Here is a 26,439-nt window from a genome sequence, read left to right as displayed (position 1 = left end):
CTGCTGCTAGTCCAGGTAATATGCTGTCATATATACTGCTGCCTGCTCCACAGCTCCGTGTTGAATAATGTTTATGTAAGGTGCGATGTAAGACGATGATAACAAGTTACTATCTGTTGATACTGTTGTTGATATTGATACTGTTGATGGTGCAATACGAGCTGCTTCTGCTTGGCTCAGCGACATCTCCTACAGACCCACCATCATCAGTCAGCTAGGCAGCTAGCTATGCTAACCTGCTGAGGTAAAATGGGTCAAGATTCAAACAAACTGCTGTTCATCCATCCAAACCATAGCTAGTTTACCTACATTCACATTCATGGCTTGTACATTATAGCTGCGATTCCTGCCTCTTACAAGGAAGGCAGGTTTATCTGTATAGCACATTTCATACAACAGGGGAAATTCAAAGTGCTTTACTTATATAGAATAAAACAATACAGCAAGAGGAGCATAGTAAGAAAATAAAAATGACAATGAATAAAAGCAAATACAAGAAATACATAGATAAAACATCAATAAGACAATAGTTAATGGATAAAATCATAACTGCTGCAAAACATGCTTAGTTTTAAATGTTTTTAGGGTTTGGGCCTGTTTGAGTTCTCAAGGGAGTTCTCAAATGCTCGTGCTCCCAAGAGCATGCGTCAGCGTGACTGAACAATCATACAATCAGTAAAAAAAGAAAGAAAAGCTGCTACAGAGACAAACTGATGTTTGATTGACACCTCTCTCTTGCTCTCTCTCATCTCAGCTGTCAGAGCCATGAGTGAGTTTCGGATCCACCACCACGTCAACGAGCTGCTCAGCCTGCTCCATGTGCGAGGAGGGGACGGAGCAGAGAAGTACATCGACCTGCTGCAGAAGAACAGGTCTCCCTATGTCACCACAACAGTGTCGGCCCACGGTGCCAAGGTGATGTAACAGCAGGGATGTTGTTGTCTGGGGGATTGGGATGTAAACATTGTAGGCTTTAAGACATTGTAGGCTTTAAGACATTGTGATCATGTGACAAGGTGATTTAAGACATTCATTCATTCCTTCATTCCTTCCTTCCTTCCTTCCTTCCTTCCTTCCTTCCGTCCTTCATGCCTTCATTCATTCATTCATTAATTCCTTCATTCATTAATTCCTTCATTCATTCATGTCATGCATTCTTCCTGTGTCTCACTGTAAACAAACGCCAGAAAACTACCCCTGTAGTCTCCTTCCCTAAATGCTTTGAAATTATTGGAAAGGTGTAGAAGCAAGATCAACATCTTGCAAGCAAGAATCCTTCCTATGCCTAATCAGGGGGGGGGGGGGGGGGGGAAGGCAAGCTAAGCTACTGCCTTCATGCTAATACAAATCCAGATCTACACAAATCCAGATCTAAGTGTCTAGACTCTAGATCTGGATTTATGTAGATCTGGATTTAAACTCTGAGATCTGGATTTGTGTAGATCTGGATTTAAACTCTTCTCTCTAGACCATCGTTTCTCAACGGGGGCGTTCAGACAACATCGGGGGGCGCTGGAACAAATATTTTTTAAAGGGGGGCGTTGAGGTGTTCTTGGGGGGCGTTCACGCATAAAGTATTTTTCTCATGAAAAACAGCTGTCAGCAGTGTTATTACGGGTACGTTCGTAAATGCATGAACGGTCAGTTCGCTCGGACAAACCGTCTTTTCAGTCAGAGCACCCATCTCTGAGCGCTCTGAACTTGGCCGGGCTCTGTGACGCAGACACATGTAGCGCAGCGCCCCCAAAAAATCTAAGTGAGTGTCATCAAGAAGATGGAGAAGCTAAAAACTCAGCTAGCAAAGGCAGAGCTTTTGATAGTTTCCAATGTGTCTGGGTAAGCTGCATTGTAGAAGAATCTTGACAGTTCATGTACAGTGCAGAAATTGCAATACTATGCTAGGCTACGATAGAAAGAACCCCGGTTCATCCCATCTGTAAGGTCATGTTGACCATGGATGCACCATAGTTAATGCTAGCACAAGCCAACTTTCAATGCCCAACTTCTATGAGTGTTTTCCTTGTAGGCTACCGTCCCCGCCAGTGACGTAAGCCTGTCGTGCCAAATACTCACTCCCCGCGTATACACACTACCCTCTGTGCTTATGCGTTCGCTTCGTTCGCTTCCTTTCAATAAAGCTTATTTAATTTAGTTAAAATGAGTGCTAATACCATACCACCATACCAGAACATCACAGCAGGAACAACCTATCTCAAAAAAGCGATCGTATTGTAATAAACCAGTCCTGAAAGTTCTCCGTCGCTTACCAATAATCGAACCTAGAGAAATCAGCTACGAATGTCCCCTCCCCTCGCAGGTTCATCACAGTATATTACATAAATATATTACTGTTAAGTGTTGTTGTGGATGTTATCCCTAGTGCCATTCTGAGGTGAGCATTGCGATGTGTTCGTCTTAACGTTTACAAACTAAAATATACGATCGCTTTTTTGTGATATGTTGCTCCTCTTGTGATGTCCTGGAAACGAACGCATCAGCTGTCAGCGTCTTTTTTATGATCAGCTGTCAGCAGTGTTATTACGGGTCTGTTCGTAAATGCACGAACGGTCAGTTCGCCCGGACAAAACCGTGTTTTCCGTCAGAGCACCCATCTCTGAGCGCTCCCAGAGCGCAGAGCTCTGAACTTTGGAACTTTGTTATGTTTTGATATGTTTTGATATGTTTTGATATGAGAAATTCGAAGTGGTCAGTTTATGAAAATAATACCATAGAATACTAAATAAAATATTTAAATAATAGCCCCCTAGCGTTTGCCGCCATATTGTGACACCACCCCCCCCCCAAAGTCCAATAAAAAATGAATAAATATTAGCATCATAAAACAGCAATTTGGTGAAATGCAACACCAGCACACTTAAAAAACAAACAATGTTAGTTGTAATGTACAGTTTTGTCGCCTACTGTTTGTTCAGCCCCGGACATGTGTGAAATTGCTGCTGTGTTATTGTTGTTCTGTGATATAACACAGAATATTAGTCAACATTAATATTCAGGGAAGAAAATAAGCCTACTTTTTTTGATTGGGGGCGGTAAGAGACCTGGATAATGGACAGGGGGGCGCTGGCCCAAAAAAGGTTGAGAACCACCGCTCTAGAGAGAAGAATTTACAGTAGGTTGTTTTCTAGACACGGCCACTGTCTACTAATGTTACTGGCCTTTTAACTTTTAATCCACAGGTGAAAATTGCAGAATATTCCAAAACGCCTGAGGACTTCCTGAGGAAATATGAAGAGGTGAAGTCCAAGAATGTTCGCAACCTGGACCCTCTGGTCTTCCTGCTGTCCAAGCTCACAGAAGACAAAGAGGTCAGCAGCTGGTTTTGCAGTATTACTTTGCTTTCCCCAGACACACATTAGGCTAAGCCTAATCTCTGCCAAAAAATAAAAAGCATCTTCAATGTAGATTTCCTTTTGAGTATGTGTGATTTAGTCCAGGAATAGGCTCCTGGGAAACTGCCCCTTTATGTTACTTTGTGCTGGTTGAGTGTGATCTTAGCACACAGGCATCGATCACGACGGCGTCCCACACTAACATACGTGGACGTAACTCAAGAAAGATGCATGAGATGCGGAAAGTATCGGCGAGCTAGCCAGATGTATGGAGGACCGGGGAGCTAGCCAGATGTATGGAGGACCAGGGAGCTAGCCAGATGTATGGAGGACCGGGGAGCTAGCCAGATGTATGGAGGACCGGGGAGCTAGCCAGATGTATGGAGGACCAGGGAGCTAGCCAGATGTATGGAGGACCAGGGAGTTAGCCAGATGTATGGAGGACCGGGGAGCTAGCCAGATGTATTGAGGATCGTGGAGCTAGCCAGATGTATGGAGGACCGGGGAGCTAGCCAGATGTATGGAGGACCGGGGAGCTAGCCAGATGTATGGAGGACCAGGGAGCTAGCCAGATGTATGGAGGACCAGGGAGTTAGCCAGATGTATGGAGGACCGGGGAGCTAGCCAGATGTATTGAGGATCGTGGAGCTAGCCAGATGTATGGAGGATCGGGATGACTGGAAGCATCGATAGAGGGGCTCGTCCGAGGACGACCTAGTAGTAGTTAGCAACTTGGCATGTGTGTTGTTGTTATGTGTCAATGTTGGTGGGTTTGTGCTTGTGTTGTTGTATTGTACAGATGCTCCAGAGTCTGCAGCAGAATGCCAAAGAGCGGTCTGAAGTCTCAGCCAACACCACGTCAACCACCACCACCACCTTCGCCATCCCCCCAACCAAGATGTCCATGCAGGACTTTGATGAGTTAACAAAGAAACTTAGGAACGTCACAGCCAGCTCCAATGTCCCCCAGGTCATTAATTAATTATACACACTAATATAACATTGTCATCAAAAAAAGAACATCATTCTTTTTTTCTTTTTTTAAAAATATCTTTTCAGGGCATTTTTTCTGATTTATTGGGGATAGAGACAGTAGAGATTGACAGGAAGGATGGGTGAGAGAGAGAGAGAGAGAGAGAGAGGGAGAGAGAGAGAGAGAGAGAGATTTTCGAGATTTTCTTTATTCACCTTTCAAAACATACAGGTTATTTCATTTACTTCATAAAAAAAAAAAAAAAAAGGACCACATTTCAAAATATAGAAGAAAAAAAAACTTAAAAATGAAGCACCAGCAGCCCTTGTTGCAAAGAACATAAAACTTCCCCAATACCCCAAATACTCATAAAAGCATCTAAATTGTCAGTCAACTGGTAAAAAACAAACTCCAGCCTGAGGCGTGCTGCCAGCAATCCACACATCATTAGGAGTGGGTCTACTGACCCCTGACCCTGTATCCCTGTATGACCCTGCCTCTACCGGCTCCCCCTGTTCTGCAGCCTCTACCGGCTCCCCCTGTTCTGCAGAGTCTACCGGCTCCCCCTGTTCTGCAGCCTCTACCGGCTCTCCCTGCCCTCCCTCCCCACTCGGCCCTTCCCCTGCATCCAACTCGGCCTGCACATCACCCGCCCCCCGCTCCTCCTGTCCTCCCTGCCCACTCGTACCTGCCTCCTCCCCCCCCGCCCCGCTCTGCGCAGCACCTCTGTGAGGACAGGCGGAGCGCTTGTGTCCTACGTCCCCACACTCAAAACACTTCATATTCCCAGAGCTCGCATAAACCATGTAATAGCCCCTATCATGTTTCACTCTGAAAGATATGTCTAACGACTGTGTGGGGGAAAGCAGAAACATGAACACCTGTCTCCTTAAGGACTGGACATGTCTTAGTTTCTCGTCCTTACACCCTAACCCGACACTTCTGAACCCACTCGCTATTTTCCCGAAACGCTGCAACTCTCTCTCCAGCGCTTCATTGGGTATAAACGGGGGGACACCTGAAATCGTGATCCTGGTTGACGGCTGGGCCGACAACAGCGCCCACAATGAGTAAAACCTCCTCTACACTGACCCCCGGGTCTGACGGTATTCTTACTCCACGACGGAGGGAAACCGCCGACGTCCCCTGGGACGCCATTAGTGCACTAACAAAAAAACAAACGGAATCGAACCCGGGGACCTTGCGATTATGCGGTAGGTGCATTAGTGTGTTACGCCCCGACATTGTATCATTCTAAGGTTAACTTAGACTACCACTACAAGTGTGACAGTAATCACACTTAACAACAATACATTTTGAAGGGCTGTATTTTAGCTTCAGCATGTTAGTGGGCAGCATCATTGTCTTGCATTTGAGATCCACATTAGTCGGATTGCAACTCAAATGCTTTGAAACTGCAGGATCTTGTCTCACTAAAGTTTTTTTTTTTTTTTAAAGCTAGGATAAAGGTTATGGAAGGATTAAGGTTATGGAAGAAAATGAAATCCAGGTCTGCAAATGTTTCTAACATTGCTGAAACTAGACTGGACAATTCCTGTGGAAATTGTGAAGTGAGCTTTCATCCCCTGGAGAAGACCAAGTCAATTGAATGTAAAAAAATAAATAATAATAAGGTCTTGAGAGAGAGAGAGAGAGAGAGAGAGAGAGAGAGAGAGAGAGAGAGAGAGAGAGAGAGAGAGATTGTAATGTATTATGTTGTAATGTGTGTCTGTCATTTTCTATGCTGCTTTCTTGGCCAGGTCTCTCTTGTAAAATAGATGTTTAATCTCAATGAGACATGGCTAAATAAAGGTTAAATAAATTATGTATTATTTAATTATTTAGCCATGTCTCATTGAGATTGTTAGATTTATTTATTGAGATTTATTTAATTATTAATACAATACAACATGTTTTTATTCTTTTCCTCCCAGTCTGCTGAGGTGACACGGAAGATGCTGAGGGACCAACACAACAAGAAGAACCCTACCCAGCCCAACCCTGTGTTCCCCAACTGGGTCTACGACAGGCCCGCGCTGATCGGTGACTTCATCACTACCTCCACGCCGGGGGCGGAGCCAGCTGTGTCCCTGGGTACATGCTCCCTACGTTACTGAAACAGCTAGACAGACTTTCTTCTTCTTCTTCTTTTTCTTCTTCTTCTTTTTCTTTTTCTTCTTCATGTATGAATATGAGTGTATGAATATGAATATACTTGGCAATAAAAACTGTTCTGGTTGTGGTTGTGATCAGGCGTCATGCCCCTGGCGGCCCAGGAGCAGGCCTTGGTGGAGGACCTGCTGTTTGTTCTGATCGGCGTGGACGGCAGAGACATCACGGCCCAGCCCGTCCTGGGCCGACAGAACCGCTCCTTCATCGTGGACCCCACCCTGGACATGTCAATCAAAGAGCTGGTCAACAGGATCCTCCCCGTGGCCTCCTACTACTCCACTATAACACGGTGTGTGTGAATGAGAGGCCGTTGTAAAGCGCTTTGGAATAAGGCGGTATATAAGTCAGTCTACCATTTTACCTGTTTCTCATGTTACTTTTTGTGGACTTCAGTTCCCCTGAAGTTTAGAAGAATAAAGCTATTTAATTGTATTCTATTATATTACATGTTCTCCTCTATTCTGTTCCATTTCCTTTCCATTGAATGACATTCTGGACCTTTCTCACACCATCTGGGAATGCAGCATATCACATGTCAAACACTGTGCTTTCTGACACTGACACCAAGTCACCAACTGACACCAACTCCTTTCTTTCTTTCTTTCTTTCTTTCTGTCTTTCTGTCTTTCTGTCTTTCTTTCTTTCTGTCTGTCTTTCTGTCTGTCTTTCTGTCTGTCTGTCTGTCTTTCTTTCTTTCTGTCTGTCTTTCTTTCTTTCTGTCTGTCTTTCTTTCTTTCTGTCTGTCTTTCTTTCTTTCTGTCTGTCTTTCTTTCTGTCTTTCTTTCTTTCTGTCTGTCTTTCTGTCTGTCTTTCTGTCTGTCTGTCTTTCTTTCTGTCTGTCTGTCTTTCTTTCTGTCTGTCTTTCTTTCTTTCTGTCTGTCTTTCTTTCTGTCTTTCTTTCTGTCTGTCTTTCTGTCTTTCTTTCTTTCTTTCTTTCTGTCTGTCTTTCTTTCTGTCTGTCTTTCTTTCTGTCTTTCTTTCTGTCTGTCTGTATTTCTTTCTTTCTGTCTGTATTTCTGTCTTTCTTTCTGTCTGTCTTTCTGTCTTTCTTTCTGTCTTTCTTTCTTTCTGTCTTTCTTTCTGTCTTTCTTTCTTTTCTGTGATTTCTGACACCAACTGACACGTTGTTGTTGTTGTTGTTGTTGTTGTTGTTGTTGTTGATGTTGTTGTTTTTCCGTTTGTCCCTGCAGCTTCACAGAGGAGAAGTCGTCGTTTGAGTACGGCCAGGTGAACCACGCCCTGACGGCGGCCATGAGGACGCTGATGAAGGAGTACCTGATCCTGGTGGCCCAGCTGGAGCACCTGTTCAGGCAGGGGACCCTCTCCCTGCAGAAGCTCTGGTTCTACATCCAGCCCACCATGAGGGCCATGGAGATCCTGGCCTCCATCGGTACTGAGGCTGTGTTGTTGTTGTTGTTCAGTCCTGGGGGGTGTTCCTTCAACGTCACTAAAGGAAAATCTCCAGGCTCCAAGTTTGCTTATTTGAAGTTTCCCCGAAACGTACATATAAAAAAGAAAATGCCAGGATTTTCCTTTAGCAACGTTGATGGAATACTCCCCTGGTCCTGACTAAAAGCTACAGACATGTTCTATTAGGGATGTAACGATACACTCAACTCACGATGCGATACGATACTAGGTTCACAATCCGATTTTCACGAGATTGCAGACAAATGATGACCGAAAAATATTATTTTATTTATTTCTCAGACAATTTCTCTACCTCCCTATGTTCTCTACCTTCATGTTCTCTACCTTCATCTTCTCTACCTTCATGTTCTCTACCTTCATGTTCTCTACCTTCATGTTCTCTACCTTCATGTTCTCTACCTCCATGTTCTCTACCTTCATGTTCTCTATGTTCTCTACCTTCATGTTCTCTACCTTCATGTTCTCTACCTTCATGTTCTCTACCTTCATGTTCTCTATGTTCTCTACCTTCATGTTCTCTACCTTCATGTTCTCTACCTTCATGTTCTCTACCTTCATGTTCTCTACCTTCATGTTCTCTATGTTCATGTTCTCTACCTTCATGTTCTCTACCTTCATGTTCTCTACCTTCATGTTCTCTACCTTCATGTTCTCTACCTTCATGTTCTCTACCTTCATGTTCTCTACCTTCATGTCCTCTACCTTCATGTTCTCTACCTTCATGTTCTCTACCTTCATGTTCTCTACCTTCATGTTCTCTACCTTCATGTTCTCTACCTTCATGTCCTCTACCTTCATGTTCTCTACCTTCATGTTCTCTATGTTCTCTACCTTCATGTTCTCTACCTTCATGTTCTCTACCTTCATGTTCTCTACCTTCATGTTCTCTACCTTCATGTTCTCTACCTTCATGTTCTCTATGTTCTCTACCTTCATGTTCTCTACCTTCATGTTCTCTACATGTTCTCTACCTTCATGTTCTCTACCTTCATGTTCTCTACCTTCATGTTCTCTACCTTCATGTTCTCTACCTTCATGTTCTCTGCCTTCAAGCCTCGTCGGTGGACAAAGGGGACTGCATGGGGGGGTCAACACTGAGCTTGCTCCACGACCGCACCTTCAACTACACGGGAGACAGCCAGGCCCAGGAGCTGTGCCTCTACCTCACCAAGGCCGCCAGCGTGCCCTACTTTGAGATCCTGGAGAAGTGGATCTACCGGGGCATCATCAAGGACCCATACAGGTACTGTCTAACAGTACACAGTATACACGCTTCTCACTTCTTTTTTCTTTCTTTTTTTTCAGATTTTATCCCTTTTTCACCCAATTTGGTAGCCAATTGAACCCAACCTAGCATCCAATTATCCCCTGCCTATTGCCTAGGATCCGCCGCACGACCCCGTGGGCGGCAGCCCCAGAGGAGGCCGCCAGGCAGACTAGCTGACTGGCTCCTCGAGCCCAGCACCGTTATTCCGGCACCCAGGGGGCGGTGTTGCGCGACGGATCCTTGTCCTGAAATACTCCTATACCGCCCTCGGGAGCGGCCGCCCAATATGCCGCTCCCCGTGTGTGCCCCGGCCATATCCGGATCTGGCGAGCTGGGATTCGATCCCAGTCCCCGGTGGGCAGCTTGCACTAGTGGCCAGTGCTTAGACCGCTACACCACCGCGGGGCACGCTTCTCACTTCTACTAGGTCCATTATTACAGTACAACCAGGGTTTGCTGGTTGTCCCCCGTGCCAGACTGAAGACCAAGGGTGATGGAGCATTCCAAACCGTGGCCCCCAGGCTTTGGAATGCTCTGCCCTTGGATCTTAGATCAGCTGGCTCGGTCGAGGTTTTTAAAAAACAGCTAATGACTGTCTTGTATAGACAGGCTTTTGGATAGCCCCAAGGGCCTGTCTTTCTGTGTCTTGTTGATGCTGTTGTTCACCTGTTGTCTGTTACTTGTTCTTATTTTCACTTGTTTTGTCTGTTTTAACCTGCTGTGGCTTTCGCTCTTGTATTATGTTTTATTGTGTTTTTTTTCCTTTATGTAAAGCACTTTGTGACCCTTGGTCTGCGAAAGGTGCTCTATAAATACATTTTACTTACTTACTTACTACAGTCCTGGGTCTCTTCTTCTTCTTCTTCTTCTTCTTCTTCTTCAGTGAGTTCATGGTAGAGGAACACGAGCTGCAGAAGGAGAAGATTCAGGAGGACTATAACGATAAGTACTGGGACCAGCGGTACACCGTCGTGCAACATAGAATTCCTTCCTTCCTTCAGAAAATGGCAGACAAAATATTGAGCACAGGTAAACAGTAACAGATCTGTTGTTCAACTTACCCTGTAATAGTGAATAGTAGGTCACCACGGCAAAAAGTCAGTCTGATTGCACTAGTTTTAAGATTATTTTACTTGTTTAAGAAAAATCTTGGCAAGTGAAAGTTTACTGTTGTGTTGATAGATAATGTTCCCCCATTTGAGTGGTTTTTTATCTTGTTTTTGATAGATGACTTTTTGGAGTGAATGTACCTCACCCTATGTATCTACAGGGTTCCCACGGGTCCTTGAAATCCTTGAAAGTTTGTGAATTTTAGAAAAAAATATCAAGATCTTAAAAGTTTTTGAAAATAGACATGGGTCATTGAAAGTGCTTGAATTCCTGTCTCTCTCTCTCTCTCTCTCTCTCTCTCTAAAAAAAAAACTTTTTACTTAGCTCCTCTCTGTATTGCTTAACTTTACACATATTTCACATATAGTTTTGCTGTGCTGTGGTAGAGAAGGCAAGAGACCATCTAGTGTTCACACATTCAAGCCTCTCTTTTTAATTGTTGTCTGATAGTTCCTATTATATAAATTCTCATCTAGATCTGTCTCAAACTATGCCATGTTGGGTCCTCGAATTTGAGGGAATTGAGTCTTGAAAGTCCTTGAAAGGTGCTTGAATTGGATGTTTCAGAAGGTGTGGGAACCCTGTATCTAGATCCTTTGTGCTCTCCCCGACCCCCACCCAAGCCCGGTGCCAGAACCAGCACCTTGGGTGTGTGTGTGTGTGGGGGTGGGGGGGGGGTAGTGGCTGAGCCCCCCCTGCCCGTAGCCACCACCAGCCTTCCTCCCACCCCTAAACATGTCTTTCCTGTCCTGTAGGGAAGTACCTGAACGTGGTGAGGGAGTGCGGCCGTGACGTGACGTGTCCGGATGCTAAGGAGGTCCTGTACACGCTGAAGGAGAGGGCCTACGTGGAGCAGATAGAGAAGGCCTACAACTACGCCAGCAAGGTGCTGCTGGACTTCCTGATGGAGGAGAAGGAGCTGGTGTTACGCCTCAGGTGTGTAGAGAAAGAGAGAGAGAGAAGGAGTCTCAGGTGTGTAGAGAGAGAGAGGAGAGAGAGAAGGAGTCTCAGGTGTGTAGAGAGAGAGAGGAGAGAGAGAAGGAGTCTCAGGTGTGTAGAGAGAGGAGAGAGAGAAGGAGTCTCAGGTGTGTAGAGAGAGAGAGGAGAGAGAGAAGGAGTCTCAGGTGTGTAGAGAGAGAGGAGAGAGAGAAGGAGTCTCAGGTGTGTAGAGAGAGAGAGGAGAGAGAGAAGGAGTCTCAGGTGTGTAGAGAGAGAGAAGGAGTCTCAGGTGTGTAGAGAGAGAGAGAGAGAGAAGGAGTCTCAGGTGTGTAGAGAGAGAGGAGAGAGAGAAGGAGTCTCAGGTGTGTAGAGAGAGAGGAGAGAGAGAAGGAGTCTCAGGTGTGTAGAGAGAGGAGAGAGTCCAGAATAGTTTTTTGGTTTCAATGTTTTACTCACATGGTCAAATGACCCCACCCATGACTGTTCTAGTGTTAAACGCATGCTCAATGGAGAGTCTGTATTCAAAGTGATTTAGCTCAGGTCTAGGCTTAATCTGTGTGTTCTGTGGCTCAGTTGGCAGAGCATGGCGCTAACGACGCTTAGGTTGTGGGTTTGTTTTCCGCGGGGACCGTATATACTGACATATGCGTGCACTCACTGTAGTGTAAGTTGCTTTTGGATAAAAGTGTCAACTAAATGCCATTTATATACAGGGGCCAAGGTTCTGGACACAGATGATTCATTCTAGCCTAAAAAGAAAGCTCAATAGAACATTTTTATTAAGATGTGTCCAGGAAAACTGTGAGTGTTTGAGTCTGATGTCGGGTAACTATTTAAATTCATAAGAATCTTTGACATCTATAAGCAGATCATAAACGCTACGGAATAGCAACACAACGACGGAGCGTGTATTGAATGTCGAACGTTAAAAGATATTCATTTCAGTATTTTCATTTCCTGGGTCCGTCAAGCGAAGGGTAGGGAACAGCAACGACAACTGCGGAGCATTTAATGAACGCTGAACGTTTAAAAAATGTGCTATTCTCACTTCCTAGGTCCATCAAGCACTACTTCCTGATGGACAAGGGGGACTTCTTCGTCCACTTCATGGACCTGACGGAGGAGGAGCTGAAGAAGAAGGTGGACGACATCGTCCCCCCGCGCCTGGAGGCTCTGCTGGAGCTGGCTCTGAGGATGAGCACCGCCAACACAGACCCCTTCAAAGACGACCTGAAGGTGACAACTTAACAGGAACGACTCAACCTGGCAACTCAACCTGTCATGCTTCGTTTACTAAAGCAGCAGCGCCCTCTGCTGGTGGAAGTTGAAGTTCTTTATTTATCTCTGAGGGGAAATGACTTTCTCACAGCAGTAAGATTAAAAGAGTATGGGGAGATAAAAAGACACATAATAGATCATGAATAAAAATAGAGAATAAATAGAGTTGACACAACAGTATGGTACAGACCGAAAGAGAAATACATACACAAATAAAATATGGTAGAAGAACAACTGACAAAATAGGTCTAGTTCAGACATAATCACCTGACAAAACACAACAATTGATGACAAGGAACCCATGACAACACTCGGCACACAACCCTAACCAATGACAACCCTCGGAACACAACCCCAACCAATGACAACCCTTGGCACACAACCCCAACCAATGACAACCCTCGGAACACAACCCCAACCAATGACAACCCTCGGAACACAACCCCAACCAATGACAACCCTCGGAACACAACCCCAACCAATGACAACCCTCGGCACACAACCCCAACCAATGACAACCCTCGGCACACAACCCCAACCAATGACAACCCTCGGCACACAACCCCAACCAATGACAACCCTCGGAAAACACAACCCCAACCAATGACAACCCTCGGAAAACACAACCCCAACCAATGACAACCCTCGGAACACAACACAACCCCAACCAATGACAACCCTCGGAAAAACCCAACCCAACCAATGACAACACTAACACACCATTCTCTCTCTTCCTGTTTTCCTCCCCCCTAGATTGACCTGATGCCCCATGATGTCATCACCCAGCTGTTGAGGGTGCTGGCCATCGACACCAAGCAGGAGAAGGCCCTGATCAACGCCGACCCCACCGAGGTGGCCCTGAGCGGCCTGGAGGCCTTCTCCTTCGACTACATCGTCAAGTGGCCGCTCTCGCTCATCATCAACAGGTGGGGTCGACGTTTACATTTGACGTTTTTTGTCATTTAGCAGACGCCTTTTTCCAAACGCGACTTACAATCGCTACATTTGACTAAGCGAAGTGGATCATCGATTCACCAGTCGTAGCAGGAAGAGTCATCTAGCTCAGGCCAGGGGCCTTTGGCAGTCGTCGTGATAGGAGAAGAAAGAAAGATCTTTATTATTGTATTTTTTTTTTTTTTAATAGACACTGGAGAAACAGTACAAGGGGGGTAGTAGATGTCTCAGGAGACACAGTGCTGGGGGGGTAGTAGATGTCTCAGGAGACACAGTACAGGGGGTAGTAGATGTCAGTCTTCAGTCTCTGGTGGAAGATGGGGAGTGACTCTGCAGTTCTGACAGCCGTGGGGAGCTCAATCCACAGTACAGGGTACAGGTGCGTCAGGGACAGGTGCGTCAGGGACAGGTGCGTCAGGTACAGTGTGTCCTGTGTTGCAACAGTATGTGAAAGAATGTGTGATAATATCCGCTGAAAAATGATTCAAGATTCAAGATAGCTTTATTGTCTGTCACACAGTGACAGAAATCCTCCTTCGACAGGCAGGAGTGCAGCTCAAGAATACAGTTCCACATTAAAAACACACATAGGTCACCTACATTAATACATACAATAAAAACAGACAGACATAGCAGTGTTTATAAAATGTAGTGCCTATTTAAAAAGTCCAGTCATTTAAAAATAAGAATAAAAAACAGTGTTATGGTTTAAAAAGCTAAAATGTTGTGGTTTAAAAAGAAATCTCCACAGAAGTAATCTATAAGCCGACGTGGTGTGTAGTAGTAGTAGTAGATAAATATCAAGTTTGGTGTAAGAAATATAGAAGTCATGTTTATAATGATGTGTAATTTGACAAATAACTGTATTGTGGTGTGAAATATGAGTAATATGAGTTTGAGTGAGGGTGAGGGTGAGGAATATTTGGGGGGCATTGATAACAAGCTAAGATGTCTGCTGAAGTGTGCTGAACTCTCCCTACGTGTGACACAGGAAAGCGCTGACCAGATACCAGATGCTGTTCAGACACGTCTTCTACTGTAAACATGTGGAGAGGCTGTTGTGTAATGTTTGGATCAGCAACAAGACAGCCAAACAGTACTCCCTGCACACGGCCAAATGGTGAGTTTACCCCAAACCCCCTGAGTAAACTTCCTGCGTCTTGTCTCTCTTACAGGTTTTTATGGTCGCTAAGTCTCAGTGTTCAATACTGAAGTCACAGAGTCACAACTCTTCATACAGTCTGCATTAGTAACACGCATGCCGGCCAATCACTTCATTCATGTCTCAAAAGAAGCTCGTTCAACCATACACTGGCAACAATGTTCACTCAGAAAGCATACACTGTCATTCATAACATTCTGACTTACAAAACACTAACAACAGGGAGCATTACATAGTTTGAATGATTTTCACAAGAATTAATATTTCATTATAAAAATGGTTTGATTTATAGTATTCATAGACAGAATAGTTGACTGTACAACTGTAAAGCATTAGGCAACAAGAATAAATCAGAAATGCCGCAATTTGCTTCTATCCTTTAGTGTATTCTTTGCAGAAAGTAAGTTATGGTACATTTACTTCAAAGTACACTACATTTACTTGTGTAAAATGAAAAGTGGAAAATAAAGTCGAAGATGCAAAGTTCAAACAAAAAATAAAAACTGAAATTCCAGGGCTACAATACAATAGCATGTATCACACCAAAAATGTCTCACTCCTGAGGGTTTTGGTCCACCCTCTGGTCTGCATCTGGTCACATCTAATGTCTTCCCTGGCAATGCATCTAGTCTATTTCATTTAATTGTATATATTCCGCTAATATTTTCTAGACATTTCAATATGATTACTGCAAATAGTGAAAATACCACCGCTCATCCCTTATCAGACTTTGCTGAGGTGCTGGAACTGAAGAGTACAAAATAACAGCATCTGCACACTCAAACACTGTGCAAAAAAACAGTTTATTGCGAGCTTTCTGTCATATATGATAGGAATATGATTACTGCAAAAATGCACCAAATCATTCTGTTTTGAATGTGTTCTTCACAGTTTTGAACACAGTGTGTTAAAAATGAAAAAATGCGTTGCAAATACATAGTGTTTTGCAGGTGCGGGAGTTTGAATGAGAGAAGTGTTATGGATTTTGGAGAACGTGGTCATTGAATGCATTTTGTATGAAAGCAATGCACAAATCACAGAGTAAGAGTCACAGTTTGGCCCACATGGACTTCTGCTTTGCTGACTGTATGAAGAGTTGTGACTCTGTGACTTCAGTATTGAACGCTGTGACTTAGCGACCGTAAAAAACTGTAATGCTGTCTTGATGCTGAGTCTTGCGAAACATTCAGACATGTCACAATGTTCTAATCCGGTTTGTTAGAATGCTATTGTTAAAGAGAGAGAGAGAGGGTTACGAGTCAGCTTCAAATGTATACAGTGCCTTCAGGAAGTATTCAGAGCCCTTCACTTTTTTCCCCCACATTTTGTGTGTTGTAATTATAGACTCAATTTCAAATGGATTCAATAAAATGTGCCATCAATCCAACACACAACACAGAATCAGAATGACAAAGCAAAAAAGCCTTTTTTTTTTTTTTTTTTTCAGTAAATGTATTAACATGGAAATACAGAAATACCTCATGTACATAAGTATTCGGGACCCTTTGCTATGACACCCTTAGAATGAGCTAAAATGTAAAAAAAAAAATTCTCATCGACCATAATAGTTCATGTCATTTTTGGAATGAATGAATATCTTAGATTATATCTTATAGGGTCTCTGATTTTCATTAGGATGTCACTACCAACTCAGCACATTTCATCTGAAGATAACATAGATATTTTTGATCTCCTGCAGGTTTGCGACGGCCTTCGCCCTCCGACAGCGCATGCTGAACTTCGTCCAGAACATCCAGTACTACATGCTGTTTGAGGTCATGGAGCCCACCTGGCACATCATGGAGAACAACCTGAAGTCTGTAAGCACCAGAGACTGATGACTGAGGTCCACCTCAGAGCCTAGCTCAGGGTTCCCACGGGTCCTTGAAATCCTTGAAAGTTTGTGAATTGGAGAAAAAAAAATCAAGGTCTTAAAAACGTTTTTGAAAATAGACATGGGTCATTGAAAGTGCTTGAATTCCCCTCTCTCTCTCTCTAAAAAGCTTATATATAACATATAGCTCGTCAACTAGTAAATAAGTGTCTGTATTGCTTAACTTTACACATATTTCACAATATATTGTTTTGCTGTGCTGTGGTAGAGAAGGCAAGAGACCATCTAGTGTTCACACATTCAAGCCTCTCTTTTTAATTGTTGTCTGTGAGCGGATAGTTCCTATTATATAAATTCTCATCTAGATCTGTCTCAAACTATGCCGTGTTGGACACCCTCTGTCCACTAACCTTGAAGCCAGCTCGATCCTCTCCTCGAGCTCCCTGGCTCTCTGAAACGCTACATGCTTGTAGACTAGAACTCAGAGCAGCTGAGAGGAAATGGAGAAAAACTGGCCTTTCTGATGACCTTAACCTCTATCACTCTCTCCTTGCCAACTACGCCTCCTCGGCATCAGCTGCTAAAACATCCTACTATCATTCAAAAATACATTCTTCTGCCTCTAATCCTAGAAAACTGTTCTCCACTTTCTCTTCACTCCTTAATCCACCTCCTCCCCCTCCTCCTTCCTCCCTGTCCGCCGATGACTTTGTCACCTACTTTGAAAAAAAGGTGGACGACATCAGCAGCACCTTTCTCCCCCCACCGCTCCCTCCTCCCACTAACAATGCTAACACTGTTCCCACTAACAATGCTAACACCCCTTCCAAACTCCCCCCTCGACACTCGATCTCTGGATTGTCATCTTTTTCCCCCCTCTTCCCCGATGAGATTCTCACACTTATCACATCAAAGCGGGCAACCACATGCCCTCTTGACCCCATCCCCTCCCCCCTTCTCCAATCCATTTCCGCCGACATCCTTCCTTACCTTACCACCCTAATCAACTCCTCCCTATCCACTGGATCTGTCCCAGCGGCCTTCAAAATAGCCAGAGTCAAGCCTCTCCTCAAGAAACCTACCCTTGACCCATCATCTGTCCACAATTACAGACCGGTATCCCTTCTCTCCTTCCCTTCCAAAACCCTTGAACGCGCGGCATCTAAACAACTGATTGACTATCTCCGGAAGATGGATCACTTAGACCCCCACCAATCCGGCTTCAAGGCTGGGCATTCCACTGAGACTGCGCTCCTTGCTGTCACGGAAGCCCTCCACTCTGCCCAAGCTTCCTCCCTCTCCTCTGTTCTCATTCTCCTTGACCTGTCTGCTGCCTTCGACACAGTCAATCACCAGATCCTTCTCTCCATCCTCTCAGACCTGGGCATCTCTGGCACCGCACACTCCTGGTTTTCTTCCTACCTGGCGGGCCGCTCCTACCAGGTGACCTGGAGAGAATCGCTATCTTCTCCACGAACCCTCTCCACTGGAGTTCCCCAGGGTTCCGTCCTAGGGCCCCTACTCTTCTCCCTCTACACCAAGTCTCTTGGCTCGGTAATCTCTTCACATGGGCTCTCCTACCACAGCTACGCAGACGACACTCAACTCTTCCTGTCCTTCCCCCCGTCTGATGTACACGTGGCAACCCGTATCTCAGCATGTCTCGCTGACATTTCAACTTGGATGGCTGACCACCATCTCAAGCTCAATCTTAACAAGACTGAGCTCCTCTTCATCCCCGGGAAAGCCTGCCCTCTCCAAGACTTCTCCATCACAGTGGAGAACTCTACTGTAACCCCCTCCCTGACAGCCAAGAACCTTGGAGTGATCCTGGATAACCGACTATCCTGTGCGGAGAACATTGCAGCAACGGCTCGCTCCTGCAGATTCCTCCTCTACAACATCAGAAGGATACGACCATTCCTTACAAGAGAGGCAGCGCAACTCTTGATCCAGGCACTGGTCATCTCCCGCCTGGATTACTGCAATGCACTCCTGGCTGGGCTCCCCGCTTCAGCCATTAGACCTCTGCAGCTCATCCAGAATGCTGCTGCCCGGCTGGTATTCAACCTCCCCAAATACTCGCATGTCACCCCTCTCCTTCGCACCCTGCACTGGCTCCCGATAGCAGCTCGCATCAGATTCAAGACCCTGGTGCTTGCATACCAGGCAGCTAAAGGGACAGCCCCTGCCTACCTGAAGGAAATGGTAACCCCCCAAACCCCTGCCCGCTCACTCCGCTCCTCCACCTCGGCTGGCCGACTGGCCCCACCTCCTCTACACAGCAGTCGGGCTGCCCGATCACGTCTCTTCACAACACTGGCTCCCCGCTGGTGGAATGAGCTCCCCACGGCTGTCAGAACGGCAGAGTCACTACCCATCTTCCGTCGTAGACTGAAGACCCATCTCTTCAGGTTACATCTTAACTGCTCCTCCTGAGACATCTTCCGACCCTCACCACTACGTCTCCTAAAGACACCCGCTTTCCCCTCTACTGTGTCCCTAGAACTTCTATTGCCCCCATTGTACTGTTTCTCAGTTTCTCCAGTAAAAAATAAAATAAATAAATAAATAAAAATAGTAGAAGGCGATAATAGGGAGAAGGTTTTTCCTCCTATCAGTGGCCCTGGGCCCGAGCTAGAGTACTCTTCCTGCAACGAATGGTGGACTGCTGATTCACATGCTTAGTATTCAAATGTATTGATTGTAAGTCGCTTTGGAATAAGGCGTCTGCTAAATGCCAAAAATGTAAATGTAAATGTTGAATTTGAGGGAATTGAGTCTTGAAAGTCCTTGAAAGGTGCTTGAATTTGATGTTTCAGAAGGTGTGGGAACCCTGCCAGCTGAGCCCAGCCCAGCTAAGCTAACCTGTGCTGGGATGGGCTGCATATGCATTCACCACAGCTAGTGTAACAGTGCTGTAAAGGACCATGTGAGGAGACTATATGGGAGGCAGCACAGTGAGGTCCTGGGGTGGGCCCTGGAGCACAGTAAGACCCTCTAGTGTGTTCAGCTCACAGGTAGACCCTCTAGTGTGTTCAGCTCACAGTAAGACCCTCTAGTGTGTTCAGCTCACAGTAAGACCCTCTAGTGTGTTCAGCTCACAGTAAGACCCTCTAGTGTGTTCAGCTCACAGGTAGACCCTCTAGTGTGCTCAGCTCACAGGTAGACCCTCTAGTGTGTTCAGCTCACAGGTAGACCCTCTAGTGTGTTCAGCTCACAGTAAGACCCTCTAGTGTGGTCAGCTCACAGGTAGACCCTCTAGTGTGTTCAGCTCACAGGTAGACCCTCTAGTGTGTTCAGCTCACAGGTAGACCCTCTAGTGTGTTCAGCTCACAGGTAGACCCTCTAGTGTGCTCAGCTCACAGGTAGACCCTCTAGTGTGTTCAGCTCACAGTAAGACCCTCTAGTGTGTTCAGCTCTTGCCTCATCATTTACTGACATCATTGATTCCCATTTACAGTGAGTTCATTGATTCGGCGTTTGACTATCAATGCCTGGTTGTTCTGTGACAGCACAGTAGACAGTCACACTTGACGGTGGCGCCGTAGTCACGGGAACACTGGGAGATCTGGAGTCACGTTTGACCTTTATTTAAAACATGTTAGAGAGAGAGAGAGAGACAGAGAGAGAGAGAGAGAGAGACGGACAGAGAGAGAGAGAGACGGACAGAGAGAGAGAGAGAGAGAGTTTGAGTTTGTGACAGGTCAAGTGGGCTCTGACTCTATGGTAGTGGCCACAGTCAACATTTGTCAACATTGAGGTATTGTAGTGTCGTTATCAGTCCGTCCTTTGTGTCCCTCCCCCCCCCCCTCTCTTCTCCCCCCCGCCCCCTCAGGCCTCCAACATCGACGACGTCCTGTGCCATCACACCAGTTTCCTTGACAACTGTCTGAAGGACTGCATGCTGACCAACCCAGAGCTGCTCAGGATCTTCTCCAAGCTCATGCCCGTCTGCGTCATGTTCACCGACTGCATGCAGGTCTGTACGCCGCCGGGGCTGCTGGGTACTGCTGTTCGTGTGTTATCCCCACTCTGTTGATGCTCACCTGTCTCTCTCTCTCCCTCCCTCCCTCTCTCTCTCTCCCTCTCTCTCTCCCTCCCTCCCTCTCTCTCCCTCTCCCTCCCTCCCTCTCCCTCCCTCCCTCTCTCCCTCCTTCCCTCCCTCTCTCCCTCCCTCCCTCTCCCTCCCTCCCTCCCTCTCTCTCTCCCTCTCTCTCTCCCCCTCTCCGTCCCTCTCTCTCTCCCTCCCTCCCTCCCTCCCTCTCCCTCCCTCCCTGCGGGGGTAGCGGTTCACTCAGAGTATGCAGGTGGACCGTACATCTCTGGAACACGGGACCATGCAGGGACCTCCTACCAAGAGTGAACGCACCGAGGAGGCAGAGAAGAAGAAGCTCACCTCCAAGGTACCACCCCACCCCATCATCACCCCCCCCCCCCCCCCCACCACCACCACCACCCCCCCCTCTGCTACAATGCTGTAGTCTTACAGTGCTCGCCCTGCAACATGAGAGACAATATGAGACAATATGTACAAGTGCTTTTAAATGGGGGAACACGATTGACCAGGATTATATTGCGTACTTTATGATTATTATGAATTCTATATGACTTTTAACAGTCTTTTAACAGACTTTTAACAGGTACTCTTAACAGTTCTGTTCCATCGCAAAAACACAGTGATTTATACTAACATGGTGGTGATTCATCATATAATACAGGAATAGCACAACAAGTCTGTTCGTGAGCTTAGAATGATAAGGTTCTATCTCCGTTTAGGGTAGTTCAGAGATATTGAGCGTCAAAGTTTTTACATTCCATTATGTTTTGTGAGATGGAACCTTTGTATTTTATTAATTACTAACTCAAAAAATTCAACATCTTAAAAATAACACCACACAGGCATTAATAAACACCTAATGGATCAGATTATGTAAAAAACTACATTTTGACTAAAATCGCGATGGAACCTTAGAATTCTAACGTCACGTGTTGTTGTTGTTGTTGTTGTTGTTGTTGTTGTTGTTGTTCAGGTCCTAGCGGAGCACGTGGACGCGCTGCAGTCAGACGCGGTGTTCGAGGAGACCATCAGAAACTTCGACAGCAACTTCAGCACGCTGCTCCTGGACCTGCTGGACAAGCTGAGCGTCTACAGCACCAACGACTGTGAACACAGCATGATCAACATCATCTACAGGTGGGAACGCCTGGAACACCACCTCTACTGTGTCCTTGAGCCTTGAGTAAGACCTGGGAACACCACCACTAGTGTGTCCTTGAGTAAGACCTGGGAACACCACCACTAGTGTGTCCTTGAGTAAGACCTGGGAACACCACCACTAGTGTGTCCTTGAGTAAGACCTGGGAACACCACCACTAGTGTGTCCTTGAGTAAGACCTGGGAACACCACCACTAGTGTGTCCTTGAGTAAGACCTGGGAACACCACCACTAGTGTGTCCTTGAGTAAGATCTGGGAACACCACCACTAGTGTGTCCTTGAGCCTTGAGTAAGACCTGGGAACACTACCACTAGTGTGTCCTTGAGTAAGACCTGGGAACACCACCACTAGTGTGTCCTTGAGTAAGACCTGGAAACACCACAACTAGTGTGTCCTTGAGTAAGACCTGGGAACACCACCACTAGTGTGTCCTTGAGTAAGACCTGGGAACACCACCACTAGTGTGTCCTTGAGTAAGACCTGGGAACACCACCACTAGTGTGTCCTTGAGTAAGACCTGGGAACCACGCCACTAGTGTGTCCTTGAGTAAGACCTGGGAACACCACCACTAGTGTGTCCTTGAGTAAGACCTGGGAACACCACCACTAGTGTGTCCTTGAGTAAGACCTGGGAACACCACCACTAGTGTGTCCTTGAGTAAGACCTGGGAACACCACATCACTCTCTGAGTAGTTCACTAGCAGCCAGACATGAACACCAGCGCAGGGATGCTAAGTAGTGACGACTAGGGAGAGAAGAAAACCAGTACTGTGGGAAAATTGTTCTTAGATTCAGATTCAGATAACATTTATTGCCATTTAATGTTGAAACACATAGGAACGTGTAGGAACTTGTTGTGGCATTGGTGTGTGTGTGCAAGTTTTTTTTTTCTTTTTTTTTTACAAATATACAATAAGAGACAGAAGTGCAAACAGGACAGAACAGTGAAGAACAAGACAAATCAGAGCAATGGAATGAGAATATAGTGCAAAGCACCGGGTAAGTGCAATGTCAGAGGTTCAGTCCAGTGCAAACCCCACTCGGGGGGGGGGGGGGGGGGGGAGACAGGTGGACACCTGAGTCATTTACCAGCCGGACAGCTGAGGAGAGTACTGTGGGCTTTATCACGCAAGGAGTCTGCTGGTTCCAACGCCAGGACTCTCTGCTGGTTACAACGCCAGGACTCTCTGCTGGTTCCAACGCCAGGACTCTCTGCTGGTTCTAACGCCAGGACTCTCTGCTGGTTACAACGCCAGGACTCTCTGCTGGTTCCAACGCCAGGACTCTCTGCTGGTTACAACGCCAGGACTCTCTGCTGGTTACAACGCCAGGACTCTCTGCTGGTTACAACGCCAGGACTCTCTGCTGGTTACAACGCCAGGACTCTCTGCTGGTTACAACGCCAGGACTCTCTGCTGGTTACAACGCCAGGACTCTCTGCTGGTTACAACGCCAGGACTCTCTGCTGGTTACAACGCCAGGACTCTCTGCTGGTTACAACGCCAGGACTCTCTGCTGGTTCTAACGCCAGGACTCTCTGCTGGTTACAACGCTCCAGGACTCTCTGCTGGTTACAACGCTCCAGGACTCTCTGCTGGTGTTCATTCAGAGGTGTTCACTCTCTAACTAGCAGCACGACATGAACACCAGTGCAGGGATGCTAAGTGCCGACCACGTGCATGTCATCCTTCCTCTCTCTCTCACCCATCCTTCCTGTCAGTCTCTACTGTCTCTATCCTCCTCTCTCTCTCTCACTCACCCATCCTTCCTGTCAATCTCTACTGTCTCTATCCTCCTCTCTCTCTCTCTCACTCACCCATCCTTCCTGTCAATCTCTACTGTCTCTATCCTCCTCTCTCTCTCTCACCCATCCTTCCTGTCAATCTCTACTGTCTCTATCCTCCTCTCTCTCACCCATCCTTCCTGTCAATCTCTACTGTCTCTATCCTCCTCTCTCTCTCTCTCACTCACCCATCCTTCCTGTCAATCTCTACTGTCTCTATCCTCCTCTCTCTCTCTCACCCATCCTTCCTGTCAATCTCTACTGTCTCTATCCTCCTCTCTCTCTCTCACCCATCCTTCCTGTCAATCTCTACTGTCTCTATCCTCCTCTCTCTGTCTCACCTATCCTTCCTGTCAGTCTCTATTGTCTCTATCCCCAATAATGAAATTAGTTCTTGGATTCAACATCCATTGTTTGTTTGTTTGGCATGTTTTTAGGGCATTTCTGCTTTATTGGGGATAAAGACAGTGGAGATTGACAGGAAGGATGGGTGAGAGAGAGAGAGGAGGATAGAGACAGTAGAGATTGACAGGAAGGATGGGTGAGTGAGAGAGAGAGAGAGGAGGATAGAGACAGTAGAGATTGACAGGAAGGATGGGTGAGAGAGAGGAGGATAGAGACAGTAGAGATTGACAGGAAGGATGGGTGAGAGAGAGAGAGAGGATGGATAACAGGAAGGATGGGTGAGAAAGAGAGAGGAGGGATGACAGGAAGGATGGGCGAGAGAGAGAGAGAGGAGGGATGACATGCAGGATAGGTGAGAGAGAGAGAGAGGAGGCATGACATGCAGGATAGGTGAGAGAGAGAGAGAGAGGAGGGATGACATGCAGGATAGGTGAGAGAGAGAGAGAGGAGGGATGACAGGAAGGATAGGTCGATGACCAGAATCCACCCGGACATGGCATGGCATGCGACATGGCATACGCCTTAGCGAGCTACGCCACCGTGACACGCCATCCCACGGGCTGTTGGCCTGAACGCTGTGATGTCACTGAACAGCCGCCGGTCATGTGACTGCTCTGTCTTCCTCCCTCACAGGCTGGACTTCAACGGGTTCTACACAGAGCGGCTGGAGCGGATGGCCATAGAGAGGAGCCAGAAGGCAGCGGCGTAGCGTAGCCACGTGACAGGGTCGGGTTTGGGTCGACCCACCACCCCCCCACCCCACCATCCCACAAGTGTGCACAACAGTCACCCGGCAATAAGTATTTCTTTTTTTAACTCATGCATCCCTCTGTTGTAACCACCACCACCTCCTTTCAGGGAAGAGGGTTTCATGCTTGGTTCAATAAACTGCGGTCACCATGTTGTTTTGTAAGATAGTGCCCCTCCCTGTGGAGGGAGGATGTGGTGTAAGGATGTGATGTAAGGATGTGATGTAAGGAGGGGTGTGTCCTCATACGTGTGCCCACTTGTAAACAAACAACCGAGACGTGTAGGGCTGTATGTACCTGTATTATTCCTCTGAGCAGAATGAAATTAAAAACTCCTGAACTGTGTTGGCCTCTGGGTAACTTATTGTTACCTCATTCAAATGTATCTTGTGTTTTTTTTCGTTCAAAATAAAAGTTGTCTCCAAGGAATTATTCTGTCGCCTTCTTTATTGAGTGAATACTCAATAATACTATAATGCATATATAATGCTATAATAAACTCCTCAAAAAAAGCTTGGAAACTTTATTTCGGTCGATTATTCCTGTATTTTTTATTCCTGTATTTTTTATTCCTGTATTTTATATCATTGGAAAGGCTGATTAGTCACCTTTACAACGAGGTACAACTTGTAAGGATCATGCATTCGTGGAAGGAGCAACACAGCTAGACGTGTGGGTAGAGGCCCCAAAAAATGTGCCAATATCCCCTGCAAAACAGAACTTGTCATCATTGAAGGCAATCTCAATGCAGTGAGATATTGGAATGATATGAGATGATATTCTGGAGCCAGTGCCGATCCTATATCTCCAGAATCTGGGACCTAACTCCATCCTCCAGGATGACAACGCTCGCCCCCACAGAGCCAGGACCAGAGTGACCAACGCAACCATGTTGGCTGACTTGCGGAAAATCCTGGTTGAGGAATGGGATGCCGTCCCACAGCAGTGTGACCAGGCTGGTGACCAGCATGAGGAGGAGGTGCCAAGCTGTGGTGACTGTGTATGGATCTTCCACATGCTACTGAGGTCCCTGACAGTGTCAAATTAATAAAGTATAAAAATGTCAATATGTGTTGTTTTTTCCTTATTACTGTGGGAGAGTGCAATCATCCAATCCACCAAGCAAGAAAAATATTGCAGGGGATTTTGGCACATTTTGTTGGGCCGCTGTGTTGCTCCTTCCACGAATGCATGATCCTTACAAGTTGTACCTCGTTGTAAAGGTGACTAATCAGGCTTTCCAACGATATAAAAAACAATACCAATTGGTATTATTAAAGGGGAGGAATAATCGACCGAAATAACGTTTCCGAACTTTTTTTGAGGAGTTTATATATATAATACTAATATATAATACATATATAATACTAGAATATATATATATATATAATACAAATATATAACACTCAACAATACTATAATACATATATAATACTATAATATATATATAATACTAATATATAACACTCAATAATACTATAATACAAATATATAACACTAGAATACATATATAATACTAGAATACATATATAACACTCTAATACTATAATATATATAATACTCAGTAATGCTAGAATACATATATAATTATATAATACATGTATAATACATATATAACACTCAAAATACTATAATATATATAACACTGTAATACTCAATAATACTTATTATTAACCTGTTCAGCTGGGTTTCCGATAAAAAAAGATGTGACGTCATGGTCGCTACGTCAGTTTACCGGAGAGAGGCTGGCCTCGCGCTGATAACGGCGGAGGCGGCGCTCTTCCAACAGTCCGGTCGTTTCTGTCTCCAC

At 45.7% G+C, this 26,439-nt stretch overlaps 1 protein-coding gene across 1 annotated transcript; it reads left to right on the top strand.

Moving 5' to 3' along the window:
* Positions 1-24,974, top strand: tubgcp2 (tubulin gamma complex component 2). The gene is made up of 18 exons (XM_080542070.1): positions 1-15; positions 755-915; positions 3,198-3,326; positions 4,150-4,320; positions 6,258-6,417; positions 6,577-6,784; positions 7,686-7,885; positions 8,980-9,169; positions 10,077-10,222; positions 11,059-11,239; positions 12,298-12,478; positions 13,274-13,446; positions 14,466-14,594; positions 16,336-16,456; positions 20,309-20,452; positions 20,760-20,876; positions 21,504-21,667; positions 24,514-24,974. The coding sequence occupies exons 2-18, from the start codon at positions 766-768 to the stop codon at positions 24,587-24,589; spliced, it is 2,640 nt and encodes an 879-aa protein (XP_080398196.1). The 5' UTR covers positions 1-15; positions 755-765; the 3' UTR covers positions 24,590-24,974.
* Positions 24,975-26,439: the final 1,465 nt, after the last annotated feature.

This window comes from Nansenia antarctica, assembly GCF_963989245.1.
Source record: "Nansenia antarctica genome assembly, chromosome: 11".
NCBI classification, from domain to species: Eukaryota; Metazoa; Chordata; class Actinopteri; order Argentiniformes; family Microstomatidae; genus Nansenia; species Nansenia antarctica.
This window is presented reverse-complemented; position numbering and strand designations above follow the sequence as displayed.

Excerpts from the sequence above, each read along its gene's own strand:
- tubgcp2 (XM_080542070.1), top strand. The coding sequence starts at position 766 with ATGAGTGAGTTTCGGATCCACCACCACGTCAACGAGCTGCTCAGCCTG. Across the intron at positions 4,321-6,257 it reads CCAGCTCCAATGTCCCCCAG|TCTGCTGAGGTGACACGGAA; the intron begins GTCATTAATTAA and ends TTTTCCTCCCAG. Across the intron at positions 20,877-21,503 it reads AGAAGAAGCTCACCTCCAAG|GTCCTAGCGGAGCACGTGGA; the intron begins GTACCACCCCAC and ends GTTGTTGTTCAG.